The sequence below is a fragment of the Myotis daubentonii genome, chromosome 6 (assembly GCF_963259705.1).
Source record: "Myotis daubentonii chromosome 6, mMyoDau2.1, whole genome shotgun sequence".
Taxonomy (NCBI): domain Eukaryota; kingdom Metazoa; phylum Chordata; class Mammalia; order Chiroptera; family Vespertilionidae; genus Myotis; species Myotis daubentonii.
In genome coordinates this window covers 10,269,734-10,297,167 of record NC_081845.1, presented here as the reverse complement: position 1 = coordinate 10,297,167, position 27,434 = coordinate 10,269,734, and the positions used below count along the sequence as shown (strand labels likewise).

Here is a 27,434-nt window from a genome sequence, read left to right as displayed (position 1 = left end):
AGGCAATGCTAAAGTAAAACAAATTGCTTACAGCTTTAAAAAATTGCCTTTATTCAGAATCATACGGTTTTTTTTAAAAAAATCTTACCATTATGAAAGTTTAAAAAAATATAGCACTCCGTGCAATGAAATACTACATTTAATTATTCAAACACTTAAGGCAGGTTTCTCACAGTTTACATGTGAGAATTAGCATGATCCAAATTCTAATATCCATTTCTCATATCTTTCAATGTCTGCAGCAGATACTGACTTAGAAACCTTTTTTAAAGCCATTTCAAAATCCTCCATGGTTGTGGGCATGTGCATTTCTTCTCTTGAAAGATTTCGGATTTCTTCTGGGGTCAAACCTTCAATACGCCTTCTCATTGCCATCAAGGATGCATCCCTAGGTTTTAAATTTTTTTAGAAAAATTGATATTTTGATTGAGTGAAAACCTATTAGCTAGAAAAATATATTTCCTACATGTCCAGGAAGGTGGTTTCTCCTCGTATTTCGTGCCTTTTTTTTTTTAAAGGAGAAACTTTGGATGCAAGCACCTCTTTCACCAAATTTTATTAATAGCAGCCACCATTTATGCAAAGGGATGGCAACATATGGCTACTTTTACACACCATCACTAATCCTCACAAGAGCCCTACCTGACAGGCTTACTTTTGAGAGGATGAGACTAAATCAAGCACCTTGCTAAATCATCTGAGTTAATACTTGGACTAGAATAAAATTCATGAATAAGCTGGATTAGAGGGGCAGTCTTTTCTCTTTTTTACTGCTATTCCTGTGACATTTAGGACATTTTCACTGAAAATGAGATTATACTCTACTTGGGTATGCCAAGTTAATTTATTTCACAATTCTATTTCCTTCATGACAGTATACTAAACAACTGCACCAACATTATTTAATCCAAGACAATTACAGATTTTCTATTTTACACTCTTCGTTGTAACATTAGCTTCTTGAACTTGCAGTTTTCAAATGAAGTGTAGACTTGATCTGTAAGATATACCGGTATCTTACTAGCACCTGCTAACACTAACTAAATACCAGAACTTGTGTCTTTGACTGTAGACTATATAGTGTGTCTTTTTCTTAACTTGGCATGAAAACGTCATAAGTTTAGACCCACAAAAACCTATGCTTCCAAAATAATTCATACCTGCACACGTTGGTAATGTCCGCACCGGAATAGCCTTCCATATTTTCTGCTATACGTGCAAGGTCCACATCCTCAGCCAGTTCCAGCTCACGGAGGCTTATCCGCAGTAGCTCCTCCCTGCCTTTCGCTGACGGAAGGAACACATGTAAAAATGTAAGTCTTCAACATAAACACAGTGTGTTGTTTTTCCTCAAGTCCACTTTGTATGATAAGTTGTCTACCAGTTCTTAGAGCTCAGTTGCTTAACAATTTAAGAGCTATTCCTCACTGAATTTTACATTTCCTAATATCAAGGCTTTCGGGCTCTAGATATAGCCAAGCCAGTTCATATGAGGAAAAACATGCCACATTTGTCTCTTGAAAGAAAGTTAATAACAAATTTTAAAATTTCTAAGAAAAACTAAGAGTTAACATGAGCTTTCTGACAAGATTCACATGAAGATACCTGATGGTAATGGAATATAGATTCTTTTTTCAAGACGTCGTCTTAAAGCCTCATCAATATCCCAGGGAAAATTAGTAGCTGCCAGAACCATAACCATTTTGGAAGGGTCATCATTTTCAGAAGCACCTCCAACACCTAAAAGAAGGGTAAGGGGAGAGTAAAATTATACTCAGATATATAAATAAAGCTCAACTACTTAAAGATCATCAAATGTTTAGCACAACATTACAAGGTAGTATAGTGGTCAATCCTCTTTAAAACTTCTAAAACAAACTGGTATATACGTAAACTTCGGTCCAAGAAAAACAAGTTCTTGTAGTATGCAAATAGTAAGACTCAAAACAGACTCAATCAAAAGACCAGCTCAACTACATACCTTTTTTTTTCCTTAATTTCAAAAGCATACATATCCCTCTCAGGCAAATTTATCTGCATTTATTTCAATTGCATGGCTAAAAATAAGAGAACAGCATATATGCCAAAGGGTGCCTGTGAACAGCCATCATTTCTGGCATGACTCCACTGTCAGTGTACTAAGTTAATGCTGTCAAACTCCAGCCCCCTTTAGTCACGGGGAGTTGTGTGGGCTAGCACCACGAGCAGAACTTAGTCAATTCACGCATATACACATGCCTACCATCCATTTGAACCAGCAGCTCGGCTTTCACCCTCCTGCTTGCTTCGTGCTCTTCAGAAGTCCCTCTGCGACTACAAATGGAATCAATCTCATCAATAAATATGGTGGCTGGAGAATAAAATCGAGCCTAAAGAAAGAAACCGTGCAACACCAGGTTTTTATTTCATTTAAAAGTAATTTATAAACATAATACTATACCAAAAGAACATTTTCATTACTAGTTATGCCTGTTCTGTGTTCAGGAACTTCTGATCCCATCTGCTCCACATAATTTTTCAAATAATAGAATTCTTTGAAACCAGATCAGCAAAGTTCTGTTTCAATGAACCATTTGTTCCCTAGGCCAGGAAAATAGCTTCTGCAAATATAATCCTATATTAAAAATGGTGTTTGCGAAAACATCATTTTACCTGTGATAATATGCAAATGTGCTTTGGAAATGAAATTGCCGTGTAAATTTTTTGTTGATGTGTAAAAAAAAAAAAATAAATAAATAAATAAATAAAAAAATAAAAGTAATTTATAGTTTAGCAACCACAAAGCAGCTGAGGTGTCTGCCACATTGTGTATCTTTCCCTCTTGTCCTAATATTGGGGGAGAGGATAAAATTGGAACAGGTAAAATATAGTTTCTAATACAGACTTACTTACTAAAATATATGGCAAATTTTTTTGCCATTCAATACTATAATGATACATACTTAGGAGTGATATAAATTCAGGATTAACCTGTGTACTACAAAAATATTAATAACTGGTGGGAAAACACAGATACTGGTTAAGGGTTCTAAAGTTCTAGAAAAAAAATTGGTTAAAGAGAATCATTATCTTAAGTAAAATTACATAGATTCCCTCTAAGAAATTATAATTGCCATTTTTCATTTGACAAGTACTTTTTAAAATCCTCTTAAGTAGTGAAATAGAAGAGTAAATTTATATGGCCCAAGTATTTTTGTTTGAGATAAAAATTCATATAAAATTTACCATTTAAACCACTTTAAATTGTACAATTTAGTATATTCGCTATGTTGTGTAATAATCACCACTATCAAATACCAGAATATTTTCACGCTCCCCAAAAAACAGCCCTATTTCCCTTCCCCCAACTAGCAATCACTAATTTGTTTTCTGTCTCTACACTATCGATTTGCCTATTCTGGACATTTCTAATAAATGGGATCATACAATATGTGGTCTTTTGTGTCTGGCTTCTTTCACATAGTGTAATGTTTTTGATGTTCATCAGCAGTTGGACATTCCCCGAGGGGTCCCAGATTGGAGAAGGTGCAGGCCAGGCTGAGGGACACCCCTCACCCCCGCCCTGGCTGCGCACGAATTTTGTGCACCGGGCCTCTAGTTTCTAATAAATGGGATCATACAATTTGTGGTCTTTTGTGTCTGGCTTCTTTCACGTAGCATGTTTTCAATGTTCATCTATACTGCAGCATGTACAGTACTTCATTCTGTCTTATGGTTGAATAACACTTCCCAAGTTTATTTGTGTACCTTAAATGCATTTCTTCCTCAAACCACAGAACAGGAAAGACTAATCCATTAAATAATGGATCTAGTCAAGTATTAATCTAGTAAATAGCTATGTAAGACTCAACACTATCACTCTTAAGAAGTCTAAAGAAATTTATTACAGTAAAGTTTGTTAGTCATTTTAAAAATGAAATATCCAAATTTATAGAATCACAGCACAAGAAAGAACTAAATGATAACAGAGATTTCTCAAAACAGAGCGGAAGTGAATAAACATCAAGTTAAAGGTTTTTTTTAAAATAAAAATCCAGCCTGGCCTGCATGGCTCAGTGGTTGAGCATCGACCTATGCACCAAGAGGTCACAGTTTGATTCCTGGTCAGGGCACATGCCCAGGTTGTGGGCTGGATCCCCTGTAGGGGTCGTACAGGAGACAGCCGATTGATTTTTCTCTTTCATCAATGATGTTTGTTTTTTGGGGGTTTTTTATATTTTTATTGATTTTTTACAGAGAGGAAGGGAGAAGGATAGAGAGTTAGAAATATCGATGAGAGAGAAACATCAACTAGCTGCCTCCTGCACACCTCCTACTGGGGATGTGCCCACAACCAAGGTACATGCCCTTGACCGGAATCGAACCTGGGACCCTTCAGTCCGCAGGCCGACGCTCTATCCACCGAGCCAAACCGGTTTGGCTCATCAATGATGTTTCTATCTCTCCCTCTCCCGCCTCCCTCTCTAAAAATCAATAAAAATGTATTTTTTAAGTCTATAATTAATATCTTTAAAAAATAATAAGCTGTTGGAGAGGCTTCATAAACCTTATTATAAAAAATAATGAGCCCTAGCTGGTTTGGCTCAGTGGCTAGAACCTGTGGACTGTGGACTGAAGGGTCCTGGGTTCTATTCCAGTCAAGGGTACATGCTGGGGTTGCTAGCTCAGGTCTCAGTGGGAGACATGCAGGAGGCAGCTGATCAATTATTCTCTCATCATTGTTATTTCTATTTCTCTCTCCTCCATTTCTCTCTGAAATCAATAAAAATATTTTTAAAAAGAAAAAATAATGCAATTTAGCACTTTGTCAAAGGCTTCCTATAGAAAAAAATGGTCCATTTTCTTGAATATAAACCCTACATTAGAAAATATATCAAATAATTCATAAAAAGCAACAGCTTAATATCTATGAGCCCTTATATGTCAGGCTCTGTATTAAGCAATGTATGTTTATTAGCTTGTTTCACCCACTAAACATTACAGGGGTATGTCCTCTATTATTGGTCTCTTCTTATAGATGAAGTAACTGAGGATGAGGAAAGGAATTTGCCCACAGTTAGCCAGCTAGGAAAGTGACAGTGGTGGGATCTGAACCCATGCCATCTGACTCTAAAGACCCCCACATTTAGTCATTCACTCTTTGTAACTTACATTTTTAAAGGCCTGGTTATTCTGGAATACTGGCAATATAATTTCCCCCACCCCCTAGCCCCAGAGCTAAAAGAAAACTAATTTTCTATAATGATCTCAGAGGTTCATTAGATTCCTACTGTGGTATGGGCTACTAGTAAGCCATTGAGAACTTCTTAGAATTTGCATCCTGCCTAATAAATTTTCAAATTTGAAGGAAAAATGAAACAGGAATTGAAATCAGAAGAAGCCTTTTTAAGAAAATAACCTGAAATTATGAGGATGTTTGTTTGCTGTTTTGTTTTATTCTGAGCCTAGGAAAGACCTGGTATGATATTAGCATGGTCCAAGGTTCTGTCCACCAAAAATAAGAATGCAAGTCTTTGTCACTATCTAGAAATAAGAATGTGTCCTCATAACAGCACCACTTCTTAAATTCGGCAAGACTGAAATAATCAGTAAAGCTTAGCAAAGTCTACTGAATTCAATCCAGAAGTTGTTAAGTTACATTTTCCCTACTGATACTAGATTAGTGGGAGTGGAAGAACATAAAAGAAATTCAAAGTATGGAGCAAAGAACTTAAGCCAAAGATTGGGTCATTAAACTTGGGATAGTTGGTATAGCTCATAGATTGGAGGTGATCTAAGTTCCACAAGTAATTAATGATGTTCAACTTTTTGCATTAACATACTGCATTTACCATGTTATAACTAAGCTTACTGATTTTAAAAAACAATTTCAAATTCCTATAGCAGATTAGTAAGGCAGATCCCATAATGTGAGCATGCTCATAAGCTAACAGAGGTGGCTTTTCCTCCAGAGGAAAGGGGACAAAGAGCAACTCAAGTTATTCATATCAGTAAAGGATTCTAGCTTCGGGGGCATAGGGGTCATACTCTGGGCACAATGTCATTCTTCCTAGCTATTCTAGACACTGGAGATAGTGACAACTCACTTTCTCCCCTTTTAGAGGTAAAGAATCAGAGCTGTCTCAAACATTCACCATTTCGAACAGAAGACGAACAAGCTTCTCAGACTCTCCTCTGTATTTAGAAGTCAGCGTTGATGAAGAGACATTGAAGAATGTTGTCTTGCATTCTGTAGCTACTGCTTTAGCAAGGAGGGTCTTTCCCGTGCCAGGTGGGCCAACCATCAACACTCCCTGTTGGGAATGTAACAGCATAAATGAAGGATTTATGTGCCATTGTTCTAATTTACTAGAATTCCATTACTAAGGATCACTTTTCAACCAACTTACACATATTAAGACAAAAGACAAATAGAAAGGTAAACAGAAGTATACTTTATCACAAATTTACTTTATCCATTACAAAAGTATAATAACAGCATTATTTAAAATATGTAACTCAGAACTGAGAAAAAATATAATCAATATTATAATACTGATATTACAATATCATATCCTACCACAGGTATTGTTACAGTATCTGGATATATTTTCTGCTAGTCTTTTTGCTCAAATAAATTAGTTATTTTTTTACATATTTATACTCAAAGAATGTTTATAATTTTTATCCTGCTTATCATTTAACATTTAAAGACTCAAAATTGCCCAGCCAGCCTGGCTCAGTGGTTGAATGTCGACCTATGAACCAGGAGGTCACTGGGTCAATTCCTGGTCAGGGCACATGCCCAGGTTGCAGGCTGGATCCCCAGTGTGGGGTGTGCAGGAAGCAGCCAATCAATGATTCTCTCTCATCATTGATATTTCTATCTTTCTCTCCCTCTCCCTTCCTCTCTGAAATCAATAAAAATAAATAACAAATAAATAAATAATAAAGACTTAAAATTAATAAGTGCTTAGCTATTAGCATATTTTCTAAATCTAAGAGTTTTTGACAGTCTCTTTTCAGATCGACCCATGACCTTAAAAAGTCCTTTTTAGATATAGATATGTGTTTTTTTAAATATATATTTTATTGATTTTTTTACAGAGAGGATGGGAGAGGGACAGAGAATCAGAAACATCAGTGAGAGAGAAACATCAATTAGCTGCCTCCTGCACACCCCCTAATGGAGATGCACCCCAACCAAGGTATATACCCTTGACCGGAATCGAACCCGGGACCCTTCAGTCCTCAGGCTGACGCTCTATCCACTGAGCCAAACCTATCAGGGCAATATGTCTTATTTCTTAAGAAAAATATCTTCAATAGATGCAAATATGTCTTAATTTCTTAAGAATAGGATACAAGTTTGCAACATGACAGATAAAATGGAGTGTTTTTGCATTAGGCAACTTGTTCACATTTGCAAATACAAGCTCATTCTAAATCTGCCATGTGTCCAACTATCCAAGATCATGTTGTACTTATTTATTATTCTGGGAACCTAGAAATAGCTTTTGGTCTAAACAAAATTCTGAATAACACAACATACTGTTTTTAATTTAAATTTTCTTTACCTACTCTACTACTTTCTCTCCTCACTTCACCTAAAACAGATAAATATTGACTTTCTTTAGCGATGTACTGGCCATTCACTTTGACTATGCCATAATAAACTTACTTTCCACGGTCTCCTGATGCCCTTAAAGAATTCTGGCATCCACATTGGTAACACCACAGCTTCCTTAAGCAACTTTTTAGCCTCTACCAAGTCAGCAATATCATCCCTGAAAGAGAAGATATTCTATAAACCACCTTTTAGAGAATATATTGAACTCTATGGAGTCATTCTTGAGAACTCCTGGAAGCACGCGATTTGACGTTGCTGACAGAATGCTCTCCTTTGGCTCTAGAGAACTAAGACACTGCGATGAGGCCCTGCCAACCAATCCACATACAGAGCACAATCTGTACTTTCAGTTTTTGTCAGTGATGATTCTCAGCTTGGCGAATGAGAACACATGTCGACAGGCCCACTCAAGTATTAGTATGCCATCTCAATTCTTGCTCTGATTGATGCTCATTCCATAAACTTCATGATTTAAAAACAATGACCCGTTTAAAAAAAACATAAAACAGAAAAGGCATAAAAGCAGAGACAAGTTGTAATACTGCTGCTTTGCTCCCAACCCTATTAAGAGGTAGACACCAAGGATAAAGGGTATTATAGAAATTGCTATGAAGTTGCAACCACAAAATTACCACCACCACTCCACACATAGTATTTTTTGTAATATGTTTTTATTGGTTTTAGAGAGGAAGGGAGAGGAGGAGATAGAAACATCAATGATGAGAATCATCAATTGGCTGCCTCCTGCAACGTCCCCTACTGGGGATCTAGCCCACAACCCGGGCATGTGCCCCAACCAGGAATTGAACAGTGACTTCCTGGTTTATGGGTCGAGGCTCAAACATTGAGCCACACCAGCCGGGCCACACATGATATTTTGAATGAAATTTCTGTGATCTTATTCCCATTCTGTAATTATTTTTCATCTAATAAAAAAAATATTTTATTATTTATTTTATTTAAAAGTCTCAGATAAAAACTTGGTACAGCCTGAACTGGAGTTTTGCATTATATGTAACACTCTCATTGCAAGGACTCTGGTTCTATTCCCAAGGACTGATCTTCAGTGCATGACCACATCTGCTCCATTTTCTATCCCAAAAAGCATCAACAGCACACCCAATTATTATAACTTACCATCGAACATTGGGATTCTGAGAAATTATATCTCTTTCCAAAGCTTCTACTAAGTCCTTATCATATCCAGTACTATCAAATTTATTGGTTTCTGGTTCTGTAACTGCGGCAGGTGATTTGTTCTACATTGGGACAAAAAAACAAGAGCTTTTGATTGACTCAAAAATTTTATTTTGTTTCTGTGAGTCAGAAAAAAAGATTGGAGTCAAGTGATATTTTTTAAAAAGCTAATATAATAGTACAAGTTATAAGGGCAGGATCAAAGACTAGAAGTCATCCTCTACATCAGAGTTTCATCCTCAATATTTAATTTTTATATAAAAAGTATGACAATGGTGTTAAAAACAAAATGATTATGTACATGAACTGATGAGAATAAAAAAAATTAATACTGAGATTAACTGTGGTCACTTGTGAACATCAGATATGTGTGATAGTCGTCTCAAAGCTTCAGAGGAGATAAGGTTAGAGACAAATGGATTATTCAACTAAGACTATGGTTCAATCTTTAACCAGTCCTCACTAATGTTCCTTAAATATCCCCTTTCACTATTCCCACCCACCCTCCAAAAGAGACATCTCAGTCCTTAGATGAGTGAGCATCTGCTCCCATCCTGTGATGTCAGTCATTAAGGCCATAGATCCAAAATATATACTAAAGTATTCCAGGGCATGATGGCAAACTCATAGGGCACTGAAAGATAATTAAAACAAAAATGTTTAAATTATTGACAGTATTACAGATGCCCCCATTTGATATTTTAAATTTTTGAGGGAAGCATGGCAACATCTGTTGAATACTGGATGAACTATCAACTCAAAGCAGTTCTGTTTCTACATGAAGACTGCTGCATTCCTTTCAGAAATGCCATATTTTAGAAAGTTAGGTTTTTGGCTATAACTGTGATAAGCTATATAATGGGAAAAATCAATGTGGAAGAGAAATAAGAATGTCCACTCTGCCTCCAAAGTCTGAGGAATCTACAGTGTCCAATAGGTGTTGATAGGACATAAACTAAGTTCTTTGAACCTAGCTTCCTCATAAATAGTAGGTATTCTTTTTGTCCTAGGAGTGCTGTGAAAAAAATTGAGACACTCATGAATTTTATGAACCAAAAAATTTATGAAGCTCTGCATTAGTGTAAATAATCATTTACTCGATCTGGTACTAGCATCATTATCCCATCTCCGTAACATTTCATTGCCTATAACATGATGATTTGTCAATGGTGCTGTCTACAGTCAACATTAATGTCTAGACTTATCCATATTTATGATATTCACAGTCTTACACTAGATGACTAAATAAGTCTGTTGCACAATTTACAGACTATTCAGTATCCAATACTAACATAAAAGGTATAGGGAAGGCATTGTTTAACATTTTAAAGAGGAGGTTATCTTTTCTTCCAAGTATTTATGAACTTGTTATTCACTCAGAGATTATCTACTAAGAATCTGTTCTGTGCTAGCAGCTGGGGGGGTAGAAAGAAGACACTGTCCCTGACTACTGGAAAAGTACACTGTAAGCCCAGGAAGATACATATGGAAGACACTTTCTAGTTTTCACTTTCTTTTCTCCCACAGAACACAGTGCTGAGGGAATGTTTGTAGCCAAAGCAAAACAAATTTAAGCTAGGCAGAAAGGAGAAACAATTCTATAGTACGTCAGGAAAGAGAAGGTATGGAATTTCAAATTTTGACATTTTTAATAGGATTTTATTGATTTAGCTGAACTAGTACAATTCTCTTTTAAGTATACACTTATGCAATAACTTGCTCTAAATTAACATACTAACAGCTGCCAGGAGATAAAAGAAAGCAGCAGAGAGATTTTTTAAAATGTAGACTCCTTTTTGATGCTCAAAATGAAGATGGACCAATTAACCAGGATATAAGTCCCTGGGTTTAAAATCAATTATTTTAAAAGCTGGCAAAATTATAAATGCAAAATCTAAATCCAATGTCTCAATTAAAAAAATTAATCTGGAGAGTGCCTGGAAGCTCTGTGTCCCTTCCCTCATTCCTCGCCCTATGCATCTCTTCCATCCAGCTGCTCCTGAGCAGTATCCTTTGTAATAAACCAGCAATCAATAAGTGAACTGTTTTCCTGAGTTCTGTGAGCTCTCTAGTGAATTATCAGCCCCAAAGAGAGAGCTGCCATAGTCTGGCAGTTTTAATGACTAAAAATTATTAAAATCTGTACAGACTTCATTTTTAAAGTTAAAACATAACTTTTTCATTTATGAAAATCAGTAACATTTACCTTTTCCTCTCTTCCTTTATTCTGTTCTTTCTTTTCCCGGCAACGCACAGCTTTCCCTCTGTCATTTTGAAGATTGAGTGCAGATGGACGGTGAACTCTGACAGTTGTACTTGGACGGTTACTGTGTGCTTTAGGGTCACTGTTTTGAGAAGATTGGCGTTTTCTAGGACCTGGTGAGGGTCTAATCAAGCACAACATCATTAAAATCATAATCAACCCCTGGAGTTGGTCCAAATAGAGATGAACACAAATAGTGTATAAGAGTCCATGAACTAAAGAAGCCACGGCAATAACTGCATACAAGACAGGAGTGAATAAACTTTTTTTTCCCCCTAAAAGGCATGTCTTTCTTGAAAGGTCTCTACTTACCTTCGTTCAACAGGTACAGGCAAGGACCAGACTTCTCCCTCAGAAGCTGGAAGCTCATGTTGTGCAGCTTTCAATGGAGAGCTGTCTAATTTAAAGCTCTCTAGTGTTTTCATGATATCCTTAACATGTTTAGCTTCCACATTTATTTCCTGCCACACCTGATGGTTTCAAAGGAGAATATAGCTATTTAAATTTTTATAACTGATAAATCACTGTCAAGATTAAACTAGTGGCCCTGACCCGTTTGGCTCAGTGGATAGAGCATCGGTCTGCGGACTCAAGGGTCCCAGGTTCGATTCCGGTCAAGGGCATGTACCTTGGTTGCGGGCACATCCCCAGTAGGGGGTGTGCAGGAGGCAGCTGATTGATATTTCTCTTTCATCGATGTTTCTAACTCTCTATCCCTCTCTTCCGCTCTGTAAAAAAAAAAAGATTAAACTAGTGCCTTTTATTAGAGATGTAGAAAACTCCATTTTTGCCCTGGCCAGTGTAGCTCAGTTGGTTGGAGCATCATTCAGTACATCAGAAAGTGGTGAGTTTAATTGCCAGTCAGGGCACATACCCAGTTTGCAGGTTTGACATCAGTCAGGACACATGCAGAGGCAGTCAATCAATGTTTCTCTCTCTCTCTCCCTTCCTCTCTCTAAATATCAATTTTTAAAAAAGAAACCTCCATTTTGACATCAAATATTCAATAAATCACACCAAGATATTGTTAAGATTTTAATAATGGTTCATTAATTCTTTGTGTTCAATTGCAAAATTAATTCTGATAAAATGAGTTAAATATTCTGGCTAATTAAGCCATGTTACTGACTTATGGTTCTTATTCAAATTGCATAACAAATTAAAAAGTTAGATGTAACTTTAAAGTTTGATAAAATATTATTTTTGTAAGCTGCACTTTGATGGGTTTTTAAATGCTATTTGACAATTTTTAAATGCTGATTAGAATCCACTAATTTCATAACTCACTAGTGGATTGCAATTTGGCTTCAGAAGATAAATGGCTCGATTCACATACAACCAAGATGTTTTTTATTTTATTTTTTAAAATATTTTTAAAATATATTTTATTGGTTTTTTACAGAGAGGAAGGGAGAAGGATAGAGAGTTAGAAACATCGATCAGCTGCCTCCTGCACACTCCCCACTGGGTATGGGTCCGCAACCAAGGTACATGCCCTTGACCGGAATCGAAACCGGGATCCTTTGGTCCGCAGGCCGACTCTCTATCCACTGAGCCAAACCAGTCAGGGCTCCAAGATGTTTTTTAAAAGCGATCTTGACTCAATTTAAAAACTATGCATATATATATATATGAAACATTGAAATGAAGTTGGTAATGTTTTGTCTTAAACCTAAATGACTTAAGTATCTTTACAAAAACGCTTAGACTTTTAAAGTAAAAGTCTCTGGCCTAAGAACAAAAGGTCTTATAAGTCTTTCAGTGACAAGCAGAACTCCTTATGAAATATTTTCCCCTTCCAGTAACGTCAGAGATATGCAGAGGCAAATTTAGGAAAAGAGGTTACATTTTAAAAAGTAGGATATTTTCTCTTTTAAAGAAACTAAGGACAAATATGGAATACTATAAAAAAAAAAAAAAAGCAGTTCAGTAGAATACTATTCTACCTAGAAGACCAGCTCAAAAAGACTATTAATTCTGTAACATTTCTTTCCTCTGTGACATAGTTGAACCTTATTATAAGTGCCACCTTCAACTGTACCTATAAGTTCTACAGTTTCCACCTGTGAATTTCTATTGGTCTTCAGTGACTAATGTTCCTTAAATGGAATTCAAATATGGTCTGTTTTATCCTGTTCTATAGAAAATATGGTATCCATGAGGTTCAGGTATCATCTGCAGTTTCGTAAATGGCTTAATAAAGTCAACTCTAATTTTACCAGATAAAAACATGATCTAGGAAAAAAATTGAAAACCATTACTTAAAAAATATTAGATTCCAACAATTAAAATAATTAAATAGAGCTTATAATACTGATGGTGGTGAATATAGACTATTACTAATATAATAAATCAAGTTTCAAGTAACATTATATACAAATCCATGTAACAAATGATACACTCTCAATGCGTAACTGCAAAAAGCACTGATAACTGAAATCTCCTGAGTATTTAAACCATTTAAAAGATACATAAGTCATGATTCTCACCTGTTGCCATTTCTGCTGGAGGTATGTATCTTTCACTGAGTATAGATACTTGTTCATTTGGTCAAGAACTCCCTGATAATAGACCATCGCAGAGTCATAGTTTCCCAACAACGCATATTCACGAGCCAATTTTACATTCTCACTAATCATAAGAAGACTCATGCTCACATGTAAGCTAAACAAGAAAAGAAGAAACATTTCATATTATATGTCTCTTAAAAATAAGTACTACAAAGAATTTTTTAAAAGTATACTTTCTAGGGCTCCCTCCAGAAGCTCACAAGCACATACATACTGCACTTTCCAGCTCTATACATTTGCTCATGCTATTTTCAATCCTTCAAAGAAATTCCTTAGTTCCCAAAGCCAAACGCTACCTATGTGTCAAAGCCCAGGTGAGATGGCAGTTGTCCCTGTATATCTACCTCTGAAATTCTCTGTTCAACATAAACCCTCCCCCTTCTAAAGTCCCCTGGCACTTTATTGGGAGATTCATCTCAAGACACTTGTCTACTTTGAATTATAGTTACTGATATGTCTATTCTCTACTAGACCAAGTTATTTGTGAGTAGGATTAGCATCTGGAAGGTGTGAGGCTGTATCCTCAGTGTATGGCAAATAAGTATTATTGAATATCTACAGAACAAATGCAGAATGTTAGATAGTTTTTGGAAGGCAATGTACTAGTACAGTGGTCGGCTAACTGTGGCTCGCGAGCCACATGCGGCTCTTTGGCCCCTTGAGTGTGGCTCTTCCCCAAAATACCACGTGCGGGCGCGCACGTACAGTACAATTGAAACTTTATTAAGTTAATTTTAGGGAATGTTGTAGAGTGGAAGAAGATGTAGTGTTGAGGATTGAGAAAGATATGTTGAGATGATTTGGACATATAGAGAGGATGAACGAAAGGAGATAGACGAAAGAAGTATATAAGACGAGTGTGGATGGGAGAGTTGGAAGGGGTCAACCTCAGCGAATGTACCTCAATCAGATTGAGGACATTTTTAGGAAAGGCCAGCAAAGGAGTACCCTAATTAAGTTAATAACAGTGTACCTTCCTAAAAAAGTTGGCTCTCAAAAGAAATTTCAATCGTTGTACTGTTGATATTTGGCTCTGTTGACTAATGAGTTTGCCAACTACAGTACTAGTAGAACAGCAGAAAGCATGTATGTTTTGAAGTTAGAAAAATGTTGGTTCCAATTCTAATTCTGCCACCTTGGTCAAATCAGTGGTTGAGCATTGACCCATGAACCAGGAGGTCATGGTTCAATTCCTGGTCTGGGCACTTGCCTGGGTTGCTGGCTCGATCCCCCTGTGTGGGGTGTGCAGGAGGCAGCCAATAATGATTCTCTCTCATCATTGATGTTTCTCTCTCTCTCTCCCTCTCACTTTTTCTCTGAAATCAATTAAAAAATTATTTTTTAAAGAAGCACGATTAATGGGAAATGTTGGTGGGTGGAAGAGCTAAAAACCAGCAATGCCATAATAGACAAGAAGGGGGTGGGTGCTCCTTAGGACAGAGATTAGAGTGAGATGGAATCACAACCACCCCAGGGAGAAGTAGGGATGTCAAAATCACACCAACCACCTCAGGCTTCTATTTTCTGCCAGTCTGATAGTTCTCATTCTTTAAACAATTGTCCCTTTACCCAGTTAGACCTGATTAATACATGTCATGTATTATGTATTAGGATATGTATTAGGAACTTCAAACTCAAACATCTTTAATCTCAGCTATTAGGTTCAATTCCTAAATACAAGGCAAGACAGACACCAAAGTAACTGCTGGCCCCTTTCCTGAAAACCAATCCTAGAAGAATAACAGTTACTTCACAGAAGGTTGATGGGTCCCAGAATTAAACATAAAATTCTGAAAAACAACTGAACTGACAGATGGTGATGGGGTCTTTGTGTGTGGGAGGTCCAAGGCAGCCCACAGGTAAAGAGGGCCAGGTGAGAGTTTTTTAGCTGTGCCCTTTCTGACTTCCATTGTCCTGGCCAATCCTTGCTCACCCTTGCAAGTGCAAGCCCAGCAGCACCCTCTTCTTTTTTTCTTAGTGCCTAGAAAAGGAAATTTTAATAAAAGACCTCCCCCTTTAAAAAGCTCCAGGCAGCCCTAGCCGGCTTGGCTCAGTGGATAGAGCATCGGCCTGAGGACTGAAGGGTCCCAGGTTTGATTCCGGCCAAGGGCACATGCCTGGGTTGTGGGCTCCACCCCCAGTGTGGGGGGTGCAGGAGGCAGCCAATCAGTGATTCTCTCTCATCATTGATGTTTCTATCTCTCTCCTTCTGCCTTCCTCTCTGAAATCAATAAAGAAATATATTTACAAAAAAAATAAAAAATAAAAAGCTCCAGGTCCAGAGGGATTTTTTTTTTTTTTTATGGGAGGGCTTTTACCTACCTTCTAAATAGTAAAGAAGGTAATTCCAATCACATAAAAGTTGATCCATAAAAAAAGAGAAAAACTGACTAACTCTTTTTTCTGAGGCTGGGATCACCTCAATTTTAAAATTTCAAAACTGAGTAAGAATACAAAGCCCATTTCAATTATGTATGAAGAAGTGGGAATCTATATACAGTGGGGCCTTGACTTACGAGTGTCCCGACTAACGAGTTTTTTGAGATACCAGCTGTCTCTCTGCAGATTTTTTGCTTTGAGTTGACAAAGTAATTTTTTTTTTTCTTACTGAAAATGCTTTTAATATAAAAGTAACACAAAACGCATTTCAATATAAATTTTTAAAACAAAAAAAGACAAAGCAAGGTTTCCCCTCTACCCTCACTACCGTCTCATTTCCTCACCCCCAATGGCTGCGATCCCAGTTTAGTAAATAGCTAATAAACATCATTGCCCTAATTTTCTGCTCTACTAAGTCAAAAAGATTAGAAAGGTTATACTTTTCTCTTCAAGCTAAAACTTCACACTTTAATTAAGAGCCTTTATCTTACAGTTTATTAAGACATTACTCACGCCCACTATTCAAACGTCATAGCGCATAGAAAGGGCTTTAATGACAAGCATTGCCTCGCGGTGCCCCCGCGTCCTCACCCCAAGTCCTACTGCTCAGAGGAACCGTTTCTGACTCGGTTCCTCTGGTGGTTCTATCCATCCAAACCTCTAAATAATATGTTTGCCCTTTATTTCTTGATTTATAATCTACTAGGGGCCCGGTGCACGAAATTCGTGCACTGGGTGTGTGTGTGGGGGGGGTGTCCCTCAGCCCAGCCTGCCCCCTCTCACATACTGGGAGCCCTCAGGCGTTGACCCCCATACCCTCCAATCGCAGGATCGGCCCCTTGCCCAGGCCTGACGCCTCTGACAGAGGCGTCAGGCCTGGGCAGGGGACCCTCATTTCCCCCCATCACTGGTTCTGCCCCCAGCCCAGGCCTGATGCCTCAGCCAGAGGCGTAGACCCCCATCACCCTCCGATCGCCTGATCGGCCCCTTGCCCAGGCCTGACGCCTCCGCCAGAGGTGTCAGGCTTGGACAGGGGACCCCCATCTCCCCCCGATCACTGGCTCTGGCCCCCACCCAGGCCTGAGGCCTCTGACCCAGGCTTCAGGCCTGAGCAAGGGGACCATCATATCCCCCCAATCCCCGGCTCCACCCCCCACCCAGGCCTGATGCCTCGGCCAGAGGAGTTGACCCTCATCACCCTCCGATCACCAATCACCGGATCGGCCCCTTGACCAGGCCTGAGGCCTCTGGCAGAGGTGTCAGGCCGGGGCAGGGGACCCCCAGCTCCCCGCGATTGCAGGCTCCGCCACTGCCCAGGCCTAACACCTCTGGCCTAGGCGTCCGGCTCGGGCAGCGGGGACCCGCAGCTGCAGCGGCCCCGCGATCTAGGGCTTCGCTTTAGGCCCAGGCAAGGGACCCCTAGCTCCCGGGACTGCCAGCTTCGACCATGTCCAGCTCCCATTGCTGGCTCCACCCTACTTCCTGCTATCACTGGCCAGGGCGGCAAAGGCGCCTGATTCTCCGATCATGGCTGGGGGGCCTTTGCCCTGCCCCCCAGCTCTTAGCTCCCCCCTGGGTTTCCGATCACTGTCAGTGGCAGGGGGCTTCTTCCTGCTTTCCCTTTTGCCTCCCTGCACTGTGCCTACATATGCAAATTAGCCGCCATCTTGTTGGCAGTTAACTGCCAATCTTAGTTGGCAGTTAATTTGCATATAGCCCTGATTAGCCAATGAAAAGGGTATCGTCGTACGCCAATTACCATTTTTCTCTTTTATTAGATAGGAGGATTGACTTCCTGCCACAATAGGTGGGGATTTAGCGAGCTCACTCCACCCTTCATATTGATTACCTTTCCAATTTCTAAAAAAATCACATAAATCTTCATTTCTTTTGCCTCCACCTTGGGTAGAACGTCTTAGCTTCCCACCTTACGGGATGCGGCTGTCCACGTTCCCCCTCCTGCCACCCAGGTCCAGGAGCTGCGTTTTTACCTTTTCGCTGTCAGATTCATTCCACTGGGATTCTGTCTCTGACTCCGCTAACATCTATGTTGGGCCACAGATCAATTCTGAACTCAGAAACCACTGATCATTGTTTGATGTAGACAGTGTTTAATGCAAGACCAAGCTCTTCTTAGGATTCCGTCCTCCTCTTTGCTGGTTCAATGTCACAGTCTCTGAGTCATTCAAAGAAAAATGTCCAAATGGGGGCTCCTTTCTAACTCTTCACCAGCTCAGAATCCGGCCACATATTTGTTTATATCACACTTGGCTTGAGGTACACTTTTTTTCTGGAGTTTCTCTTGAACTCAAAGTGTTTTTTTAAACAGGTCGTTTTAGAATAAAATTGAGCCTTTTAAACATGAGCTCTGTGGAGAGGAAAGGACCTTCTGGAAAATGCCCCTCCTTCGCTCCTGCTTCCTTGGTACAGGGCAGCAGATAAGAACTCCGCCTTAGAGTCAGAGGCTTGGTTTCAAATCCCAGGTCAACCACATAGAGCGTGTCACTTTGGGCACGTGCCGGGGTCCAACCCCAGCGGGTCCAGGGGTCCCCAAAGGCGTAGACGGAGTCGGCGAAGAAGGAAAGACTCAGAGACAGTGTTCAGTTCATCAGCAGCCTAGCCAGGATCTCCAGCCAAGTTCTGGTCTCGATCTCCAGAGAGGTTCTGCTTAGGATCTCCAGCCAGGTTCTGACAGAGTAATTTGAGTTAACGAGCTCCTTAACGAGCTCAGTCTCAGAACGAATTAAACTCGTAAGTCAAGGCCCCACTGTATACCAAAAGGCTAATATGCAAAGTCTCCCCTCGGGAGTTCGATTGCTCGCTATGACATGCATTGACCACCAGTGGGTGGCACGGAACGAAGGAAGGCCCCAGTTGGCAGCCGGAAGGCCCCAATCAGCCCTGATCACTGGCCAGCTCTAGGGACCCTACCTGTTCATGAATTTCATGCACCAGGCCTCTAGTCCTAAATAAAATGTTAGCTAACAGTGTCAACTAACTCTTTTTCCCTCCCTCCTTTCCCCCTCCCTCTCTTTCTCTTTCTCCCCTTCCCCTTCTCCATGATCAGGAAGATTTATCACAGGAATGCAAGAAAAACTTAAGATCAGAAAATCCATCCTTACAATTCCTCACACTAATGGACAAAGGGACTTCACACAAGAATGGGTAGAGAGCATTAAGGACAATTCATAGAAGCGAAAACTCGCCCTAACCAATTTGGCTCAGTGGATAGAGCGTTGGCCTGCGGACTGAAAGGTCCCAGGTTCGATTCCGGCCGAGGGCATGTGCCTTGGTTGGGGCCACATCCCCAGTGGGAGGTGTGCAGGAGGCAGCTGATCGATGTTTCTCTCTCATCGATGTTTCTGACTCTCTATCCCTCTCCTTTCCTCTCTGTGAAGAATCAATAAAATATATATTAAAAAAAAAAAGAAGGGAAAACTCAAGCTGGCTAAGAAGTACAGATACTAGTAACAGATGAATGCAAATAAGAACAAGAAGACACCCGTTTTACATTTACCAGATTTAAAATAATAATAATAAATCCAATAATACTAAGTATTTCCAAGGATTTGGGGGGCGGGAACCTGCACATATAATTTGTGGGTATAAACTGTTACAGTCATTTTGGAGAGCAATCTGGCAGTACTAAGGGGAATTATGTATGCATACATCCGATGGCCCTGCAATCCCACTCTTCTGTAAATATCACAGAGAGAAAATCTCACACAGATCCAGTAAGAAACTTGTTTGGGGATGTTAATGACATGAACTGTTTGGGAAATCAAGGAGTTGGAGGCAATCTACCTAGGGAAATGGATACAAAAAAGTGGTGGATACATACAATGGAATACCACATAGCAGATGGAAGCAAATTTTACAAATAGCATCATGGATAGTTCATCAAAATACAAGGTTGGGCAGAAAAAAAATCTTAGACATAGACCAAGATGTAAATTCTAATACATTTTGTAAATTTAAAATAAGCTATATTTGCCCTGGCCAGGTGGCTCAGTTGGTTGAATAGTTGTCCCGAAAACCAAAGGGTTGTGGGTTCACTTCCCAGTCAGGGCACATACCTGGGTTGAGAGTTTAATCCCCGGTCAGAGTGTGCCCAACGATATTTCTTTTTTCACATCGATATTTCCCTTTCCCTCTCCCCCTTCCTCTCTCTCTAAAATAAAAAATCCTCCAATGAGGATTTTAAAAAACGCTATATTTACTTATATGTGCTATATAAAACACTTTTTTAAAGACTACATACACACCTGAGAATATTTATATTAAGTATATTGAAGTGTCTGTGGAGGATAAGATAGGGAAATATGAGTGGAGAAAGAAGATGAAGAATAGGAAAGAAACAAAAAATAAATATAACAAAAGAAGAGCCTTCTATCCATTGATAATCACAGAGAGAGAACCAAGATGGCGGCACAGGTTAACGCCGGAGTTTGCTGCTTTGAACAACTACTTCAAAAGTGAAACCAAAAAACGGAAGGGACATCACCCAGAACCACAGGAACGCTGGCTGAGTGGAAGTCCTACAACTAGGAGGAAAGAGAAACGCATACGGACACTCAGAGGAGGCGCAGTGCTGAAGTCAAATTCTGAGGTGCGGAGTGCGCGGAGCAGGCTGGCGGCGGAGGGCTCGGTTGGCGTTTTCAATCGGGAGGGAGTCGCAGACTCTGAGCACCAGATCCGGGCGAGCCTTTAGGGACCCAGACTCAAACGGGAGAAGCGGGACTGTCTGGCTTCGGTCAGAGCGAGTGCAGCTTTCTCTCCGAGCTTTGCAGCGGGTGCTGGGACTCAGAGAGGCAGAGCCCCTTGGGACAGGACTGAGAGCCGCCATAACTGCTCTCTCCGGCCCACCCTGTTGATCCTGTACGACCCGCCCCGCCCAATCCCTGCACAGAGGCCTTTGCCGGATAGCCTCAGGCAAAGGCTAGATTAGCACCTCCCTAGAGGACAGAAGTTCTCTCACTGCTGAAACAGCTGATTCTCATAGCCACTTGGCCTGGAGGTCAAACCCTCCCTGGAATTAGCTACAACAATCAAGATTTATCTATAAGACTGCGAACAAAGACCACTAGGGGGTGCACCAAGGAAGCATAACAAAATGCGGAGACAAAGAAACAGGACAAAATTGTCAATGGAAGAAATAGAGTTCAGAACCACACTTTTAAGGTCTCTCAAGAACTGTTTAGAAGCTGCCGATAAACTTAATGAGATCTACACGAAAACTAATAAGACCCTCGATCTTATATTGGGGAACCAACTAGAAATTAAGCACACACGGACTGAAATAACGAATATTATACAGACGCCCGACAGCAGACCAGAGGAGCGCAAGAATCAAGTCAATGATTTGAAATGCGAGGAAGCAAAAAACATCCAACCGGAAAAGCAAATTGAAAAAAGAATCCAAAAATGCGAGGATAGTGTAAGGAGCCCCTGGGACAGCTTCAAGCGTACCAACATCAGAATTATAGGGGTGCCAGAAGATGAGAGAGAGCAAGATATTGAAAACCTATTTGAAGAAATAATGACAGAAAACTTCCCCCACCTGGTGAAAGAAATGGACTTACAGGTCCAAGAAGCGCGGAGAACCCCAAACAAAAGGAATCCAAAGAGGACCACACCAAGACACATCATAATTAAAATGCCAAGAGCAAAAGATAAAGAGAGAATCTTAAAAACAGCAAGAGAAAGAAACTCAGTTACCTACAAGGGAATACCCATACGACTGTCAGCTGATTTCTCAACAGAAACTTTGCAGGCCAGAAGGGAGTGGCAAGAAATATTCAAAGTGATGAATAGCAAGAACCTACAACCAAGATTACTTTATCCAGCAAAGCTATCATTCAGAACTGAAGGTCAGATAAAGAGCTTCACAGATAAGGAAAAGCTAAAGGAGTTCATCACCACCAAAGCAGGATTATATGAAATGCTGAAAGGTATCCTTTAAGAAGAGGAAGAGGAAGAAAAAGGTAAAGATACAAATTATGAACAACAAATATGCATCTATCAACAAGTGAATCTAAGAATCAAGTGAATAAATAATCTGATGAACAGAATGAACTGTTGATTATAATAGAATCAGGGACATAGAAAGGGAATGGACTGACTATTCTTGGGGGGGAAAGGGGTGTGGGAGATGTGGGAAGAGACTGGACAAAAATCGTGCACCTATGGATGAGGACAGTGGGTGGGGAGTGAGGGCGGAGGGTGGGGCGGGAACTGGGAGGAGGGGAGTTATGGGGGGGGAAAAAAGGAACAAATGTAATAATCTGAACAATAAAGATTTAATTTAAAAAAAAAAAAAAGATAATCACAGAGAGCCTCTGAAATGGTTCTCAAGGACCTCTGCCTCCCAGTATCCATACCCATGTGTACTCACCTCCCCTTGAATGTGAGCTTATAAAAAACAGAACATGCAAACTAACAGAACGTCATTTCTGAGATTAGACTGTGACTGGACCACTCTAAGGGAAACCAGTTACCTTGCTGAGAGCTGCCCAGTGCAGAGGCTCTACATGGCAAAGAACTGAAGGAGGGCCCCAGGCCATCAGCCAGTGAGGAATCGAGGGCCTCATTCCAGTAGCACAGAGGAACTGAATACTGCCAAGTACTACCTGCCGTGCAGAGAGGCTGGAAACGGATCCTCCCTGTTGAGCTTTGAGATGACTACAGCCCAGATACCTTGATTATAGCTCATGAATGACTCTAGATCAGAAGTACCTAGCTAAGCCAGGCCCAGAGCCTGACCAAAGAAACCATGAGTAATAAATGTCTGCTGTTTTAAATCATTAGGGTTAGGGTAATTTGCTATTCAGCTATGAAATGAGGTCTATAAGTAACTCAAGACTGAGCATCTGAGATCCAAAAGAAAAAGAAAAAAATCCCATGACCTAAATAACAACTCCCTGGAGTCACTTAGGTAATATTCTATCTTAATAAAAGCTCCATGACCAGTGATCATGGCTTTCTGTTACCTCTGCTTGGCACACAGCAGATACTCAATTAATCTTTAAATGAATGAACAGTGCCAAGTTTTTATCTTAACTATTAAAATTTCTTACCCTTGTCCAGCTCTTTACCCTCAGCACTTGCATTCCTTGACCCTCAAATCAGCCCTACCAGCGCTGTGATTGCCTCTGAAACTACATGCCCGACAGTGACACCTGGTCTCGGCAACATAGAGGCCAGCTGAGGCCAGCTGCATAGATCTGGATGAGCTTGTATATCAGGCTTCTCATGCCTTTCCCCTCTCCCTCCCTCTTTCCCTTAATAGACTTTCTCCTGATCTTTCTTCCCATTCCCCATTTAAAATAATAAAAATCTAAATTAAGTTGTTACTTATATATGTGTGGTCCTCATTTTTTTTTTTTTTAGGGCCATGAGTCAGTGGCCTAAAACACACAAACGCACTCCAGGCCTTCTTTGAAGGTTCTCTGTGTTGTGAATATTTCCTTCTAGTCAGATAAAATTCCTTAGGAGCCAATGAATTGACTCTTTTTCACAAACAAAAAAGTAAAGTCAATCCAAGGCCACATTAACAAATGACCTGAAAAATTCCTGGTTATCAAAGTAACAACATGTTTACTGAAAACAGTATCAAAATATCCTTAGCTGACTAAATGTTAGACAAAAATAATTCTCCCTGTTCTTTTAGTAGTCTCTGAACCAAAGACATTATTCTTCTCAAATAAATGTCAGCACTGTAAATATAAGATTCTCCAACTTTCAAGAATATATCCTTATCATTACTAAATTACACTCAGGAGGACAGAAACTGGGTCTAACGAGCACAATAACTGGTAATATATAAAGAAATTAATATATTTCAAGAAAAGCCCATAGACAAAAATTTAACCACCATGAACTGTAAACACTACCTACTGGTTCAATTAATTAAAAACACTTATAAAAATGAGATTGTCCAGCCTACCTGGTTTGGCTCAGTTAATAGAGCGTCAGCCTGCAGACTGAAAGGTCCCACGTTCAATTCCAGTCAAGGGCACATGCCCGGGTTGCAGGCTCGATCCCCAGTGGGGGGGGGGCGTGCAGAAGGCAGCCGATCAATGATTCTCTCTCCTCATTGATGTTTCTATCTCTCTCTCTCCCTTCCTCTCTGAAATCAATTTTAAAAAGTTTCAAGAAAATGAGATTGTCCAAAAATCGAGACTCTTGATTTACAGAGGTTATTAAAGAAAAAAATAACCTTAAGTGCTGATGCCTGCTTTACCTCACAGCAAACTTCCTTTCTATAAATCTATCAGAACCGAACCACCCTTTTTCTTACATGACTTGAGTATTTATGATTCAGCTAATGGCTAAACTCATTTTTTAAAAACTAAGTACGATACCCCATAAAATTTTTTTTTTAAATATATTTTATTGGTTTTTTACAGAGAGGAAGGGAGAGGGATAGAGAGTCAGAAACATCGATGAGAGAGAAACATCGACCAGCTGCCTCCTGCACACCTCCCACTGGGGATGTGCCCGCAACCCATGTACATGCCCTTGACCAGAATCGAACCTGGGACCTTTCAGTCCGCAGGCCGACGCTCTATCCACTGAGCCAAACCGGTTTCGGCAAAATTTTAATTCAAATAATAAAGTCAAATTTTTAAAAATTAAACACTCACTACAAAATTTCTAGCAAACTTAATTCTGATGTGGTATAGTGTCTCCACAAAGAGACTTAAAGTGTCTTTTTCTCCTCTAGGATTAGGGAAAAGCAGTGATCAAAGACACTGAAAAACAGGCAATAGACCCAAATATTTGAATTCAAAGATTTCTCTTCCAAAACAATAAACTCAGGGCCTTCCCTATTTCACATCTAAAAAGGATACCTTAATAATAAAGATCAGAGCAGAAATAAATGACATAGAGACTAAAAAAAAAAAACACAATGTAAAAGATCAATAAAAAGTATACCTTATTCACTTAATCGTTAAAGGAATCTTAGACAGGGCTCCACTTATAGTGCAGTTTTTACCATAATGTGCATAGGTTATTCAAAAAATATTTACAGAGCACCTACTGGGTTGCAAGGAATTTAACTGAAGACAAGAATAAGATGGAATGAGACCCTGAAATCCTTGCAGTTTAGTGAAAGGGATATCAATTTATTTATTCTAGGTGTATTTTTCCTTGCTTAGCACAGATTAAAAAATCAACATCAATGTTAAAAATATCTGCAAAACTGATGTCCTAAAATAAAAACAAAGTTCAATCATGTATATTCCTAAGGCATTTCAGTAAACCAAATGTATGTAACTTGAAAAGTGACAATACAATGTTAAGCAATTTTCAGTATGTTCATGTCTAGAATATGGAAGCAACAATAATGCTAATGGACAGTCACTGATGATTATGAATAAGCAATAAATGAGCAACCCATGACCAATTACAGCATGACAACCATTTTTCTTACTCTTATAATCATCATATGATAAATACCCAGAAGCACAAGCAAGTTCTTTGTATAAAAAAAGCAATGAAAAACAACCTGCTCAGAAAAAAATACATATATTAAATGTATTTTTTACATTTACCTTGAACAATGCAAAAATAAATTGGTGAACATGATTTAAATGTAATTTAAAAGCCACATCAACAAACACTACAAGCATAATCTACTTACATCAACACTGACCATTTTGATCTGATACATTATATTTGTTTGTTAATCCTCACCTGAGGATTTTTTCCATTGATTTTTTTCAAAGAGAGTTAAAGGGAGCGAGGGAGGGAGGGAGGGAGGGAGGGAGGGAGGGAGGGAAGGAGGAACATCTATATGAGAGAGACACATCCAGTGGTTGCCTCCTGCATGCCCCCTAACTGGGTCCCAGAATTGAAATGATACACTATCATTTTTAACCAGTCAAGTAGCTAAGGAAAAAAATAAATAAAGAAAGAAGCAAACATTGTTGCACACAGAAATTCAACAGTTAATACAGTAAATTCTACCAGATTCTCTAATCCTAGGGACCTGTCAGAACTGTGATACCAGGTTCGAAATGCGATGCAGAAACCACTGCAGACTCCCCAGCATGCCTAGTGCTGAAGCTATAAACGGTGGGCGCTTCCTGAATAACCAGGCCAGCCATCGAGGAGCTCGAAGTCGCTCCTGATCGCCTAGGACTGTTGGGACGTTGACGGGCACCGCCTTTTGCTTAGAGCCATGGCACGGGGCCGCCAGTGACCAGGATCAATACAAGAAAAAGCATGTCGCCGCTCTTTCCGTGTGTGAGAACTTCGATTACGCGGAGACAGGGCTGCGTTGACACCTGCAGGCATGACGGACACCGGGAGCCTTTCCTGGCACCTTCGTGTTCCGGCCTGGTTACGGTGCGGCAGCCAGGGGTCTACGGCACATTCCCAAACACTCGGGAAGGTTTCCGGCAGCGACCACAGGCCTGATTTCAAGGAGGAAGACGTGCACACGTCTCTCGAGAGAGCCGGGTGTAATACTGTGCTGCTGGAATTCAGTAGCTGACATAAAATTGGCACTTGGCAGTCTAAAGAGAAAATTACCGTAGGTCCCATACGGGCTTGCGCTTATCCGCCGGGAGGCACTTATAGGTCCACGTTTACCTCGAACTCCGACGTCACATACGATACTATATGAGCCCAATGTTTCGAGGGGTAACATTTTTAAAAGATGCCAACTCTAAACAAAAAGGGCCGTGAACTTCCCCGGCCCCGGGATAAACTAAACGAGCAACAACATCCGCAACCACGTCACACCAACCTATCGGGAGTTCTCCTAGGGTGGGGACTGCGGGGACGGGAGCGGGGACGGATGCGGGAGAGGACCCGTCAACAAGAGAATAGAAACATGTCCTCCTGGCCAGAAACTTCTCTAATGGCAGCGGTCTGGGGACGGGGTCCTCGGGAGCCCCCCGAGTCCCTGCTGGACGGGAGGAATCAGGTGAGGGGACCGTCACCGAAGCCACAGGTGTCAACGACAACAGCAAGGACCTCAGACCTCCGCGCAGACCAGGGCTGGCTCCCAGCAGGATGCGCAGCGGCCTCGCACCCAGGCCCCGAGGTCCCTCACCGACTCTGCCACGGGGGCCGGGGGTCCCCACAGCCCCGGGCGAGCCGACACTCACCTGTGGAGGCCGAGGCTCCTCAGAAACCGCCCACCGACAGGTGGAGGGGCAGGGTGGAGCGGGGCTCCGGGTGAGGAACGAGGGCCCTGCCCAGCCCCAACCACCCGGCTCGGTGCTCACCGTCCCAGCAGTGCCGGGTCCAACCGCCGCCAGTCCCCTACGAAGCTTCAGCGCACCAAGAATTTGAAGGCAAACTCGCCAGGGTCACTTCCGGTGCCGGGGGTGGCCTCGGCGACTTCGGCGCACGCGGGGCGACGCCCCGGGAGCGAGGACGCCGGGCGGCGTGCGCGCGCCGG

General features: G+C 40.6%; 1 protein-coding gene across 5 annotated transcripts; it reads right to left on the bottom strand.

Annotated features, from left to right (window-relative positions):
• Nucleotides 1-27: 27 nt before the first annotated feature.
• On the bottom strand, nt 28-27,434 carry KATNA1 (katanin catalytic subunit A1). 5 transcript variants are annotated; one of them, XM_059700081.1, is made up of 11 exons: nt 27,315-27,434; nt 13,559-13,733; nt 11,382-11,539; nt 11,013-11,193; nt 8,747-8,868; nt 7,661-7,766; nt 6,135-6,293; nt 2,243-2,369; nt 1,606-1,740; nt 1,161-1,287; nt 28-388 (listed from the first exon to the last, which is right to left on the bottom strand). In XM_059700081.1, exons 2-11 carry the CDS (start codon nt 13,718-13,720, stop codon nt 190-192), a joined length of 1,476 nt encoding a protein of 491 aa, XP_059556064.1. In that variant the 5' UTR covers nt 13,721-13,733; nt 27,315-27,434; the 3' UTR covers nt 28-189. The 5 variants fall into 5 exon arrangements, with proteins under 5 accessions (XP_059556064.1, XP_059556061.1, XP_059556060.1 ...); XM_059700078.1 differs by having other exon boundaries at nt 27,259-27,416; XM_059700077.1 differs by having other exon boundaries at nt 27,139-27,415.

Bases quoted from the DNA above. Each gene is read 5' to 3' on its own strand.
- KATNA1 (XM_059700081.1), bottom strand. From the start codon at position 13,720: ATGAGTCTTCTTATGATTAGTGAGAATGTAAAATTGGCTCGTGAATAT. The intron at 11,540-13,558 runs GTGAGAATCATG...TGAAACCATCAG, and splicing joins TCCAGCAGAAATGGCAACAG to GTGTGGCAGGAAATAAATGT. The intron at 6,294-7,660 runs GTAAGTTTATTA...CATTCCCAACAG, and splicing joins GCATCAGGAGACCGTGGAAA to GGAGTGTTGATGGTTGGCCC.